We start from the raw sequence: 12,013 nt of genomic DNA on the forward strand, positions 1-12,013 counted from the left end.
CCTATAAACCTGTACATTTTGGGAGTGTGGGAGGAAACCGGAAACCCGGAGAAAATCCACGCGGTCTCGGGGAGAACATACAAACTCCACACAGACAGCACCCATCGTAAGGAACAAACCCGGGTCTCTGGCGCTGTGAGGCAGCAACTCTACCGCTGCGCCACGGTGTCTCCCAATAGAGATTGTGCACTCTTCTGTCTACAATTACATCCTTCACCCTAGCAAACCTCAAGGTTTGCCTTTTTCTTTGCAAAAGAATGACTTAAGGAAAACTTTGCTGAACAAGCTGTTGCCATGATTTAGTGGTTTGAAAAGAAACCCATCTCAAAGCAGTAATTTAACATCACTGAACAAAAACCACAAATAAAATATGGGGAATGCATGGAGTTTATTAAAGGGCATGGTTTGGAAGATTTTTTTTTACATTATAGTATGTTGAATGCTACCCTGTGTGGTCCTACAGAAAAGGATACACTGGTTTTCAAAAAGCACTAGTCTGCTCAATCTGTTATGGCTGTGACAAAGGCATTTTTTTAAAACCAGTAAACTCCATCTGGCAAACTCTTTGAACATTCAAGCATCTTTATTTCACTTTTATTTTGCATCTGTGTTTGTTTCCTCATGTTAGTTCTTTCAATCTGTGCCTCTGACGTTCCTCAAGTGATAAAATCTTCACATGCGCCAATGACTTCAAAGTTTGCCGAGTTCCTGATCACAGTCAAGGTGAATTCCCCCCCCCCCCCCCAAAACATTATAGTTATCGTGCACCATTAGAGTTCCGAGCACATTTTGATGCTAATAGCGGTAGAAATGCTATACATATGGCATGGTCTAGCATATCTATGCTATACCTATGCTATACCATAGCTTATACATTAAAAAAAAAGTTTATTTACTTATTTATAAATTTCGAGATACAGCACGGAAAGAGGCCCTTTGGCCCACCGAGTGTGCACTGCCCAGTGATCCCCACACATTAACACTACCCTACACACACTAGGGACACTTTTACATACCAATTAACCCAACAAACCTGTACATCTTTGGAGTGTGGGAGGAAACCGAAGATCTCGGAGAAAACACACACAGGTCACGGGGAGAATGTGCAAACTGTACAGACAGCACCTGTAGTCAGGATCAAACCGGGGTCTCTGGCGCTGTAAGGCAGTAGCTCTACCGCTGTGCCACAGTGCCGCCTCGGGTGTTAAATTGTATAAAAATGAAGTATAATCTGCAATCATGCCATGGCCATTTCATTTAATAAATTCTCCTAAGATATAATTTTACTGGTTGCAAAGAAAGAAGTATACTTGAACAAAACTTTTGACATGCATTCACTACTATTATGAAATGAAAGGCTTATGTTCTATTTTATCTCTTGACCAGAAAAGATGTTCCATCAGCCAAACATATTTGCCAATTCAAGTTAAAGTACTTGATCTTTTAATTGGAAGAACTGGGAAGGGGGATGGTATGGTTGCAGAGACCCTCAAAGATTTGGTTCTTTTAAAGCAAAGCTGCACAGATTCATTTCTGAAACCTCTGTCCACTGTCTGTCAACAACGTAGTTTCGTAAAAATTGTTGGTGGGAGTCTAGGGAGACTTAGGTCGAGAGTTTCAAAGATTGAGCGTTTCTGCCTACCAGGAGCTTCAGAAAGGATACTAACCACTGTCTGAGCTGAGAGAAGCTGTGTGGGGTGTGCACATCTTCCTAATGTCAGGTCTTCGAGCAAAAAGCTAGCCAGATGTCAGGTGCATTTGCCATGTTGTTAGCAAACCTGAAGAAAAGTACTTTGTAAGGGGTACACAAAAATGCTGGAGAAACTCAGCGGGTACAGCAGCATGTATGGAGCGAAGGAAATAGGCAACGTTTCGGGCCAAAACCCTTCAGCACCCGCTGAGTTTCTCCAGCATTTTTGTGTACCTTCGATTTTCCAGCATCTGCAGTTCCTTCTTAAATACTTTGTAAGGGGAATGGAAATACATGTGCAGGAGAGAGGGGGAGGGGGTGAGAGAAGGGGGGGGGGGGGGAGTGGAGGAAGAGAGGGAGAGTGCGCATGGGGCTGCTAAAATCAGTGTTATTGCAACAGTATCACTTGGGGGGAAAAAACATAAAAATACCAATTCACTTGAAGGAAGTGTTGAAACCAAACTATAATAAAAGAATCCTAATCTTCAGCCTTGTAATGAGATTCCAACTGTGTCTTCAATTACAGGGCTAAGGTAGGATAATGCTCCGACCTCATGCATGTTCTTGGTAAAGTGGTGGGTGTTTGGCAGAGCGATTCTGCTGAAATGTAAACACACCTTGTCATTCAATCTCGCAAATGCAATCAAGCCAAACCCTCAAGGCATGAGGATGTAACACGAGCAGGCTTACTCGGGAAAGAAAAAAAGCATTGTTGTATTTCCTGCTCCCCCTTCCCTACCCCCCCCCCCCCCCCCCCCCCCCCCCCACCCACACCCCCTCCAACTCAGCCCTGAAGGGAATTCAGCTCTTCAGAGAAAGATTCTGCGCTCTGTTCTGTACTTGGAAGAGCTGGGAGACAGCTGTGTTTTCACTGCCGAATGTTTCAATACAACGCTGTTCGCTGGTACCAGAGGGCACCACCAAGCCCGTACAGGGAAAGTCTAGGACAAAACAGGAGCGGACACGTGTTCAGCAGTAGGGCCACATGGGGGAAAAAACCAAGAATACTTTGAAGAGGAATGGAAGGTGTTGACGAGGAAGTGTGCTTGAGATATGCGGCACTCAAATCTCTCAACAATGATCAGCAAACATATCGCAGGGCTGTCAGTTGAAAGGGATTAGCTCATTCTCCTTTGAAGCCAACTTTAAAATTGAGATGCAGGATTTTGAATTCAGATCCATGTCAGCAAGATGTCAAGAATTACACATCTGATCTGTGAGGAAATGAATCCTTGGATGAAGCACAGCAATTTTTTTTAAATATCCTCCAGAAAAACTTAATAAAATATTTCCTAACTACACAAGAAAACAACCTTTTGAATGCTGCAATTTCTCTGTGATGTTTGCATTTGAAATAAGGTATCTGAACCAAACATCAGATCAAAGGTAACAATAAAAGCTCACTTCCGAGGGCTTCTATGCAGAAGCATAGAACTTTTTTCTAAAGGCAAAATATCTATTGATTTGAAAACTTTTTGAACAATATGTGTTGTGACCCTATTTTTCTTTTCCTTTGCAGCACAAGTGTGGTCAACAATGGGTTAAAGAATGTTCATTTTCTTTCTTGGAACTTAACCCATGAAACATCGGTCAGTTTGGTTAAACGGCACAGAGGCACAGGGGTAGAGTTGCTACCTCACAGCGTCAGGGACTCGGGTTCGATCCTGACTACGGGTGCTGTCTGTGTAGAGTTTGTAAGTTCTCACTGTTACCACGTGGGTTTTCTCCGGGTGCTACGGTTTCCACCACACTACAAAGATGTACAGGTTTGTACGTTAACTGGCGTTGATAATAAGTGTAAAATTGTCCCTAGTGTGGAGGATAGTGTAAGTGTACGGGGTGATCGTTAGTTGACATGGACTCAGTAGGCCATAAGGCCTGTTTCCACGCTGTACCTCTAAGCTCCAAAGTAAAGTCTAATGTTGCAAATTAACTGGATAGTACTTTCACAGTGTCCTACAGCATGGACATGGACAAGGGTGCTTTCTGTGCAACGTCTCTGAGGGTTGAGCCAATGTTAAGTGCATTTAAATCTCCTGTAATCGGGCATTATTACATTAGCCTTGGTTGTGCAGAGACAATGTCAAGATATTTAAGCTTTGCAAAACTGAAGAAAACTCACAAAGTCAACAGAGATCATTACAGTATGATACATTAATAGAAATGATAACTCTTTGTAGTTTGGATAGAATATGAAAATTAAACGATATTTCTTTGAAATATAAACATATAAACTCAATGATCTATTAATAACGGTCGTGCATGTCATGAATCAAGTGTCATTTGGACCTTACTCCAACTGCAAACCTTCCATTCTTCATTGAAAGTTTGGAATTAACACCTCCCCATTGGCGATCCAACAATTGCTAGAATTCAGTGCAATTTTACACAACACATTTGTCCTATTCTACAGAAATCAGGCTCCTTCATCTACAACAACGATGACATTGAAAAAATAGTCAATTTAACTCAGTTACGTGCAACGTAATGCATTTTGGGAAGTTAAACCAGGGCAGGGTTTCATACAATTAATGACGTGACCATAGGGACGGCATTAAACAGTGCAGCACAAGAACGGGCTCTTCGGCCCACAATGAAGTTCCCCGAAAGTCGTGACAAAGGTAGCCAAGTGGTGAAGAAGGCTTGTGGCTTGCTTGCCTTCATCAGACAGGGCATTTTATACAAGATTTGGAGCATCATATTACAGCTAAGTAGAACATTGCTGTTGAGACCCCATGTGGAATATTGTGTGCAGTTCTGATCGTCCTAGTATAGGAAGGATATAATTAAGCTAGAGAAGATGCAGAACAGATTCACAAATATGTTGCCACGACTGGAGGGCTCGAGTTGTGAGGAGACAGATTAGGCAGATGGGGAGGTTTCCTTAGAGCGAAGAAGGCTGAGGGGCAATCTTGTAAAGGTTTACAAAACATAAAGGCCATAAATAAGGTGGATGGTCATGGTCTTGTTCCCAAGGTAGTGATGCCTTAAAATAGAGGTTATAGGTTTTAAGTGATAGGGTGAAGATTCAAAGAGGAATTGAGAGGCAGGTTTTTCATACAGATGGCAGTGGGTATGTAGAATGAACAGGCAGGGAAAGTGGTAGAGACAGGAACAATAACAACGTTTTAAAGACATTATATGGACTGGTTCATGAATAGGAAACGTTTAGAGGGATATGGACCAAATGCATGCAAATGAAACAGTTCAAGAAGGCCCAGTGGTCAGCATGGATGAGTTGGGCCAAAGAGCCTGTATCTGTGCCACATAACTCGATGGCTGACTCTCAAAGCTATCATAACCCAATAAAGCATGCCACCCACAAATGTGTTCAGAATGTCAAGTCACAGCTGTATATCATTACAATTAAAACTTGTGAATTGAAATGCCACACACATATAGAAAACGCCTTTCTCTGTGTTTAGGTGGAAACTGGACCAGTGCCAATTGGAAGTGAAGAGTGTCTCTACAACTCTTGCCCTCACTGAGGACTTCTCCCTTGTCCCATCTTAACGCTGTGCAGACAAGTGCGTCTGCCTTTAGTTCTTGAAAAGTATATTTGTTGGTACTTCCTTACTTTATAATCTGGTCCAGCCCTGCAACCCTTTGAGAACTATATTTCTTCACTACCAGCATCTGGTGCCTTCCCCAATTTCCTTTCGCATATCATCGATCTGTAGTTTTGAAGTTCTATAATTCACTCCATTAACTTCTCTCTCTTCCCCCACCCCACCCCATCCTTGAGACAGAAATGCTGGAACATGGGTTAATCAGGGAGAGAGTGCACTAGCCCGAGTGAAGGAACCAAAGCATTTTGGTCTTGTTTTCATTTGATGTGTGTTGTTTTTTACTTAGTGTGCTTGTGTGTTTATCTCATCCATATTAGCTGCTTTTACATGAAGCTTACTGATTCTAAAAGAGGTCTTTTTATATCACCAACAAGCTACACTCTCTCTAACACTGCAGGAGATCATAGCAGGTAAAAATATGGCACAGCTTACCAGGGCCATGTTGCTGTCTGAAAAGATAAGTCGGTTGATTTATCCAAGTGGCAAAGAAACAGATTTTAAATTCATTTTTGTACCATGGATATCATATTTTTTTTGTCCCTGCATATCCATCCCTTTCTCACACTAATCCGTCAAAAATTATTAATCAATCTATTTTTGTCAGATCACCCATGTAGCTGTGAACGCATTTAGTTTAGTTTAGTTTCGAGACACAGCGCAGAAACAGGCCCTTCGGCCCACTGAGTCCGCACCGACCAGCGCTCCCTGCACATTCACACTATCCTACACACACTAGGGGCAATTGACACTTATACCAAGCCAATTTACCTGCATACCTGTAAGTCTTGAGTGTGGGAGGAAACCAAAGATCTCGGAGAAAACCCACGCGGTCACGGGGAGAACGTACAAACTCCATACAGACAGCACCTGTAGTTGGGATCGAACCCACTCTCCAGTGTTACAAGGGCTCTAAGGCAGCAACTCTACCGCTGCGCCACCGTGTCATCCACTCATTCATTGTTTTGATTGTATTCCTAATATTGGCACGCATTGACACTGCAGTAGCATTTAATCACTCTAGATTTTTCATAATTATAGCTATGAATGAATTCCTGATCTTCTGATCAACCCAGTTGCTGCCCTTGCAGTTTTTTCATTTGCACTTTCTCTGTAGCTGTAACATTATATATTATACTCTGCTTATTTTCTCTTTTGCATAATTGATATACTCATATACGGTGTGATTTGCCTGGATTGCACGTAAAACAAAGTTTTTCAACTCGGTACACGTGACAGTAATGAACAAATACCAATTGTTTTCCTTCCCATCCAGGTTTTTAATCCAATGTGATAAAAGGTTACTTCATCTTATTGGAGTCAGAACTCTCTAGAATCAGCAGCTTAGTAGCACTGACATTCTTCAGGTTATGCACTCAAATGAGTTAATAATTATTACCATAACTAAAGAGTTCTTTGTGGATTCATGATGTAATTCACTTGTCATTTATGCTTGCCTCAATCTTTTTAAAACAACACACACTTCACTGAAAAACGACATCTCTAGAGTTTGAGATACAGCAGACCGAGTATACGGCTCAGCGCAAACAACTTGCATTTAAATAGAAAACATTCCAGACATTTTACAGGCAAGGTGGAGAAATAGATATGATTGACTAAAGTGCACAAGAGTTTTAAACTGCAAGCAGGAAAGCTGGAGAGAGAGGAAAAAATCAGGCAAGGAATAAAAGTACCACAGGGTTGATTGAAGAGCAAGGAGCATTTGGAACACGCTTTCCTGGCACTTTTGTTATAACAAGTTTAAAAGTCAAGTATTCTCAATGCTCGATCGGCCAAACAATGCAATAACTTTGGAGAGATGGCAATATTAGTCAAAGTTTAAAGGCCATGTGCAATTGTTTCAACAGCTTTGGTCAACTGGATTAGAGTAATCCATGTGATAGTTATGATTGGGATCTAGCAGGGTGGGAGAGAATAAAGTCCGAGGCATTGTTTTGCGCTGGGAAGGTCCCGTTGTGATTAACATCTCTTTAACAAGTTAATTTATTGGATGAATGTTGACAGCTTTTGTTCACCACAAGTCATAAACTCAAGGTGCATGAGCCTCTCACCACCCCATGAGCAATGCAAGTTTGGGTCAATTGTCTGCAATAGGATCATTTACGATCACCTCCTTCCACTTTCAAGAAAACGTGTGGTCTTTCAACATAGAGTGTCAAAACCCCCATCTGATAAGTAAACAGCTAATATCACAAAGATCAGACTTACTATTAGCTTGGAGATAGTGCAGAAACAGACCCTTCGGCCCACCAAGTCCATGCCGAGCAGCAATCCTCGTAAACTAACACTATCCGACACAATCTTGCGCCAATTTACAATTTTACCAAAGCCAATTAACCTACAAACCCGTACGTCTTTGGAGTGTGGGAGGAAACCGGAGCACCTGGAGAAAACCCACGCAAGTCCCGGGGAGAACGTACAAACTTCAGACAGACAGCACCCGTAGTCAGGATCGAACCGGGGTCTCTGGCGCTGTAAGGCAGCAACTCTACCGCAGCGACACCGCACTGTCCCGTGAAATTTTATTTTATTGGCTCAAAGTCTCTGCACAAAATAGGGGCAAGTGTGTGGGAAGCAAAGTGCACAGGCTTGGAAGCAGAGAGACATTGAGACAAAGTTAACTAAAATGAAATAAAAAGCGTAGTTCAGAATATGGAAAAATGATTAACGTCCTGAATGGTAAGTTATTTCCAGATCCCTCAATCATTAAGGGAGTATCACTGGCCTTTGCAGTAATATAGTCTGTCACCCCTGATACAACAACCGCATACACATAAAATTATGATTGCCGTTCTGCTTTTACATCAGCCATATAAGAGGAGACAAGGCGTCAAACAATTCATATTGTCTCTAGCTGACATGCTATAAAACTTCACAGAGTTCCAATAGTTCAGCGAAATACATACTGTGGCTTGCCACAAGAGAAAGCATTGCATTTCCATGTCTCTCAGAAACATCTCAATATGCTTTACATACTAAGAATTACTTTGAAGTGCTGTGACTGTCACTTTGTATACACAAGGCCCCAAAGTATACATTCCTATGCTATTCTTCAGAACCCCAGACCTCACTTCAAGTACCCCCTGCAATGTTGTAATTAACAGATGTTAAATTCAAAAGCTCATGTCATAAAAATTATGGCTGGGGATATATGGCCAAGAAGATTAGGAGCAGATTATTATATAGTGCCCAGTAAATTTAACCCTAAGCTACTAATGGAGATCTGGTTTAGGTTTCAGAATTTCACCTTCAGATGCACAAGCTAACTTTGTTTTTTTTTTGTCTGGTGCTATTTTCTCCATGCAAACTTTTACATACTTTACTGTTCACAATTAAATCGTGTACGAAAAATATGAAAGGGAAGCTTTGAACTCTTACCTCTTAGCCAGTCCTGAATGTAATGCAACCACATCTTTGGCAGCTCTTTATCCTCTTCACGGACAATGTATTTGATGCCATTGAAACTCCTGTGCAGGTCATACAGCAACGTCTGTGATGCAGCGTAATCAAACCCTCCCATGGAGACGATGTACATGTTGTAGAAGGAGAAATACTTGAACTGGGCTTCAATAAAATTGTACTCCTTGGTTTCACGAGGCACAATGTCTGTAAGGTACAGCCCATCATGAACCATGGTAGTTCCATAAAGGCTCATCCCGAGCAAGGCCATGAAGAGGACCAACACGACAATCTAGGTTGTTAAGCAAAACCATAAATGAATGAATATATCACAATTCAAATCTATGCACAATACACAGCATTTATCCAGACCAATAAGGATTTGACAGTGCTTCATAAGTTCAAAAGGTCAAAAGTTGCAGAATTAGGCTGTTCGGCCCATCAAGTCTACTCCGCCATTCAATCATGGCCGATCTACCTTCCCCTCTCAATCCCATTCTCCTGCCTTCTCCCCATAACCACTGACGCCCCTACCAATGCTTAGTTTAGTTTAGATAAAGCATGGAAACAGGCCCTTTGATCACCCATTCACACATGTTCAATATCATGACTCCCTGCATATTAGGAGCAATTATAGAGGCCAATTAACCCACAAACCCTGCTGCTGAACTTTTAATCAGGGGAAAAAGGCTGGAGCGTTTATGAGATATTTCTTTCATTGCAGCTTTCTGGATACAAGCTACAGAGCCAAACAAGTGTGAATACTAATGAGGACTATGAATTTTAAAAATCAGTCTTTCCCTTGTTGGGTGTCCAGTGGTGACATACTAGAATTCTTTGTACTTGAGCTAAATTTCTCTAGGGTAGCAGCAAGCACACTAGACCCAGCACACATTCACGGAGACAGGAAAGCAAGGAATGCCATTTATAATGTGACAATTAGGTCAGAGATGGGAGGTAGAATTTGGGTCCTGGTGGTTGTGTTGGACCTAATGGGGACTTTGCTGAATCAGGAACAGGCCAGTCGGGCTTTAGAGGAAAGAACGAGCGTATCAAGGTTTCAGGAATCTAGGACGGCTGGGTCTTGGGGTAAAAAGAGTCAAAGGATCCCGGGTGATCATCAGGTTGAGGCCCCAACCAAGTGAGGTTTTAGGAAGTGAGATTGGGTGTGAAGGTGTTGGGGTCATGGGGAAAGGACCCCCAGTGGACAGGAAGTAAATGGTGAAATTCACCATGGTCCACTTGCTGGCTGTTGCTGCACAAAGAAAATATGGCTGTCCTTGGAGTGGACGCAGTTTCCCAGCACAAAGATAAAATGTCACTTCTCATTAAAAGTGTATGTTTGACTCGTGCTGGAAAGAGTCCTGTTAAATCTCTGTAGTCATGTGTAAAACAAACAGGAAATCAGCAATATCGTGTTTCATGCCAGTTGAGGTGAAGTGATCAGAGCTACAAGATTACTCTTCCAGGCCATGATATTTATGGTAATACAAAGACTATCTTGTATTAGGACTTGCAAGACAATCTTGCACTAAACGTCATTCCCTTATCATGTGTCTGTACACTGTGAATGGCTCAATTGTAATCATGTATCGTCCCTTACGCTGACAGGCTAGCACGCAACAAAAGCTTTTCACTGTACCCCGGTATATGTGACAATAAACTAAGCTAAATTAAAGACAAAATAGTTGAAAATTGCTTACTTTGGACTCCGTCTTGAGAAGGAGTGGAGCATACTTGTCCCGTGCAAAATCCGCCAGGTTCCACTTGACAAAGGGCATCTGAACACATTCCCTGCAGGCATTTGCCTCGTCCACCTGAGCTAGTAAGTCCCGGGTGGAGCTGGTGGGGTCCATTCCCTGAGAGCCAAGGTGCTCTGCTGGAGACACAATGACGGGAGGAGTCGAGGAGATCTGAGATGTTGGCGAAATGATGGTGACAATGTGCTGTCCGGTGGGATCGCACTGGGTAAACGCCTGCACGGTGGTGGTGATCAGGGTGCTGTGGCTAAACGTTGGCCCTCCATTCAGAGAAGGGTGAAAGTTGTGGCTATCATTCGCATCTGCAAACTCCTGTGGCTGGACCTGTATCACCCTCGTTGAGCAGAGGCTGGGAAAAAAAACCATACATTGTCATGTAATCTATCCGTCATTTATATCATTATACATTGTCGTGCAACACTGAATAATAACAAAGCATGCCTGGGACTGATTATGAACAAGTAATTTTATTGAGGAATTCATTGATCATCAAAAACCATAAAAACTAAATGGTTTCTAACTATTCCCTGAATTAATTCCTGAAGTCAAATTATGGCCTTGAAATCACTCCCACGTATTCCTTTCATGGCTGGAAGCAGCTTTGTCCCATGTTTATCTCTTTTTGGGAAGGTAACAGATGTTGTGGTGGGTGCCAGTATCTAAAATGTTTCATGTGGTTGACCCGATGATGGTGCTCAGATCATGACGTTATTCATTATTACAATAAAGGAGTATTCACATGTGCCATCCCTGGTCTAAAATGCAGGAGCACGATGCACCTCAAGCAATTCAACAATCAGGAGTTGAGAGAGCTTCCCACTTCGAATGGCTTTCCCTTCTCCGCTTCTTTAATGACTTTATTCAATGCCAAGTTGTAACTGGAGGCGAGTCTGGGCAACCTTTGTATCAGGGAACAGATGAAAGTGCATTGGCAGAAATCTATACATTGAAGCATTAAGATCAATGGATAGAGGTCATTTGGAATGGTGCAAACCAAGTAGTTGAAATGCACTTGGCTCACTTTTGACTCTGGACTTTGACCAGTTTTTCGGCCGCCTGGTCTTGACAAGTAATGGCACAAAATTTTTTAATTTCTCCTTATTTTCCATGATTCTATAAGAGCAAGCCTCACCTGGAAAAGCAGCAGAAAATGTCCAGCCTTTTGTCTTCCCGTCGATGAAGGTCCAAGCTTAAGATGGCAGGAAAAATGAGGAGCACCATGGCAAAATTAAAAACCACGACTATTGCAGCCTGTGAAGGGCAAGGAATGAAGATATTAATTATTAATCTGCATTCTAATATCAAAGCCTTGATTTTGACATTTTCTGAATAACGAGTTTGAAAAGTCACAAAGATTAGTGGGATGAGGGAAATGGCATTAATTAATGATAAACAGCCCACCATGAATACTCCATTCTCTACCGTAATACTTGGAGCAGAGGTACCTCCACACAATATCTGTCATAATCTCTAGATTTTTTAACTTCCCGAATACGTACTCTTTGTATCAAATGCGTTTATTGCTGACTGTTTTTCTGCATTTTTTGTTCTGTCTATTAACTCCTGTGCTGCTTTGT

At 42.0% G+C, this 12,013-nt stretch overlaps 1 protein-coding gene across 2 annotated transcripts in view; it reads right to left on the reverse strand.

The window, feature by feature from the left end:
• The window catches only part of ptch2 (patched 2), a 121,842-nt gene that overhangs the window by 28,980 nt on the left and 80,849 nt on the right, over positions 1-12,013 (reverse strand). For both annotated transcript variants that reach the window (XM_033028738.1, XM_033028737.1), the window contains 3 exons: positions 11,569-11,687; positions 10,380-10,785; positions 8,656-8,968 (listed from right to left, as the gene is read on the reverse strand). In XM_033028738.1, coding sequence (XP_032884629.1) covers positions 8,656-8,968; positions 10,380-10,785; positions 11,569-11,687 — 838 coding nt within the window. The remainder of the gene's footprint in view (positions 1-8,655; positions 8,969-10,379; positions 10,786-11,568; positions 11,688-12,013) is intronic.

The sequence above is a fragment of the Amblyraja radiata genome, chromosome 10 (assembly GCF_010909765.2).
Source record: "Amblyraja radiata isolate CabotCenter1 chromosome 10, sAmbRad1.1.pri, whole genome shotgun sequence".
Taxonomy (NCBI): Eukaryota; Metazoa; Chordata; class Chondrichthyes; order Rajiformes; family Rajidae; genus Amblyraja; species Amblyraja radiata.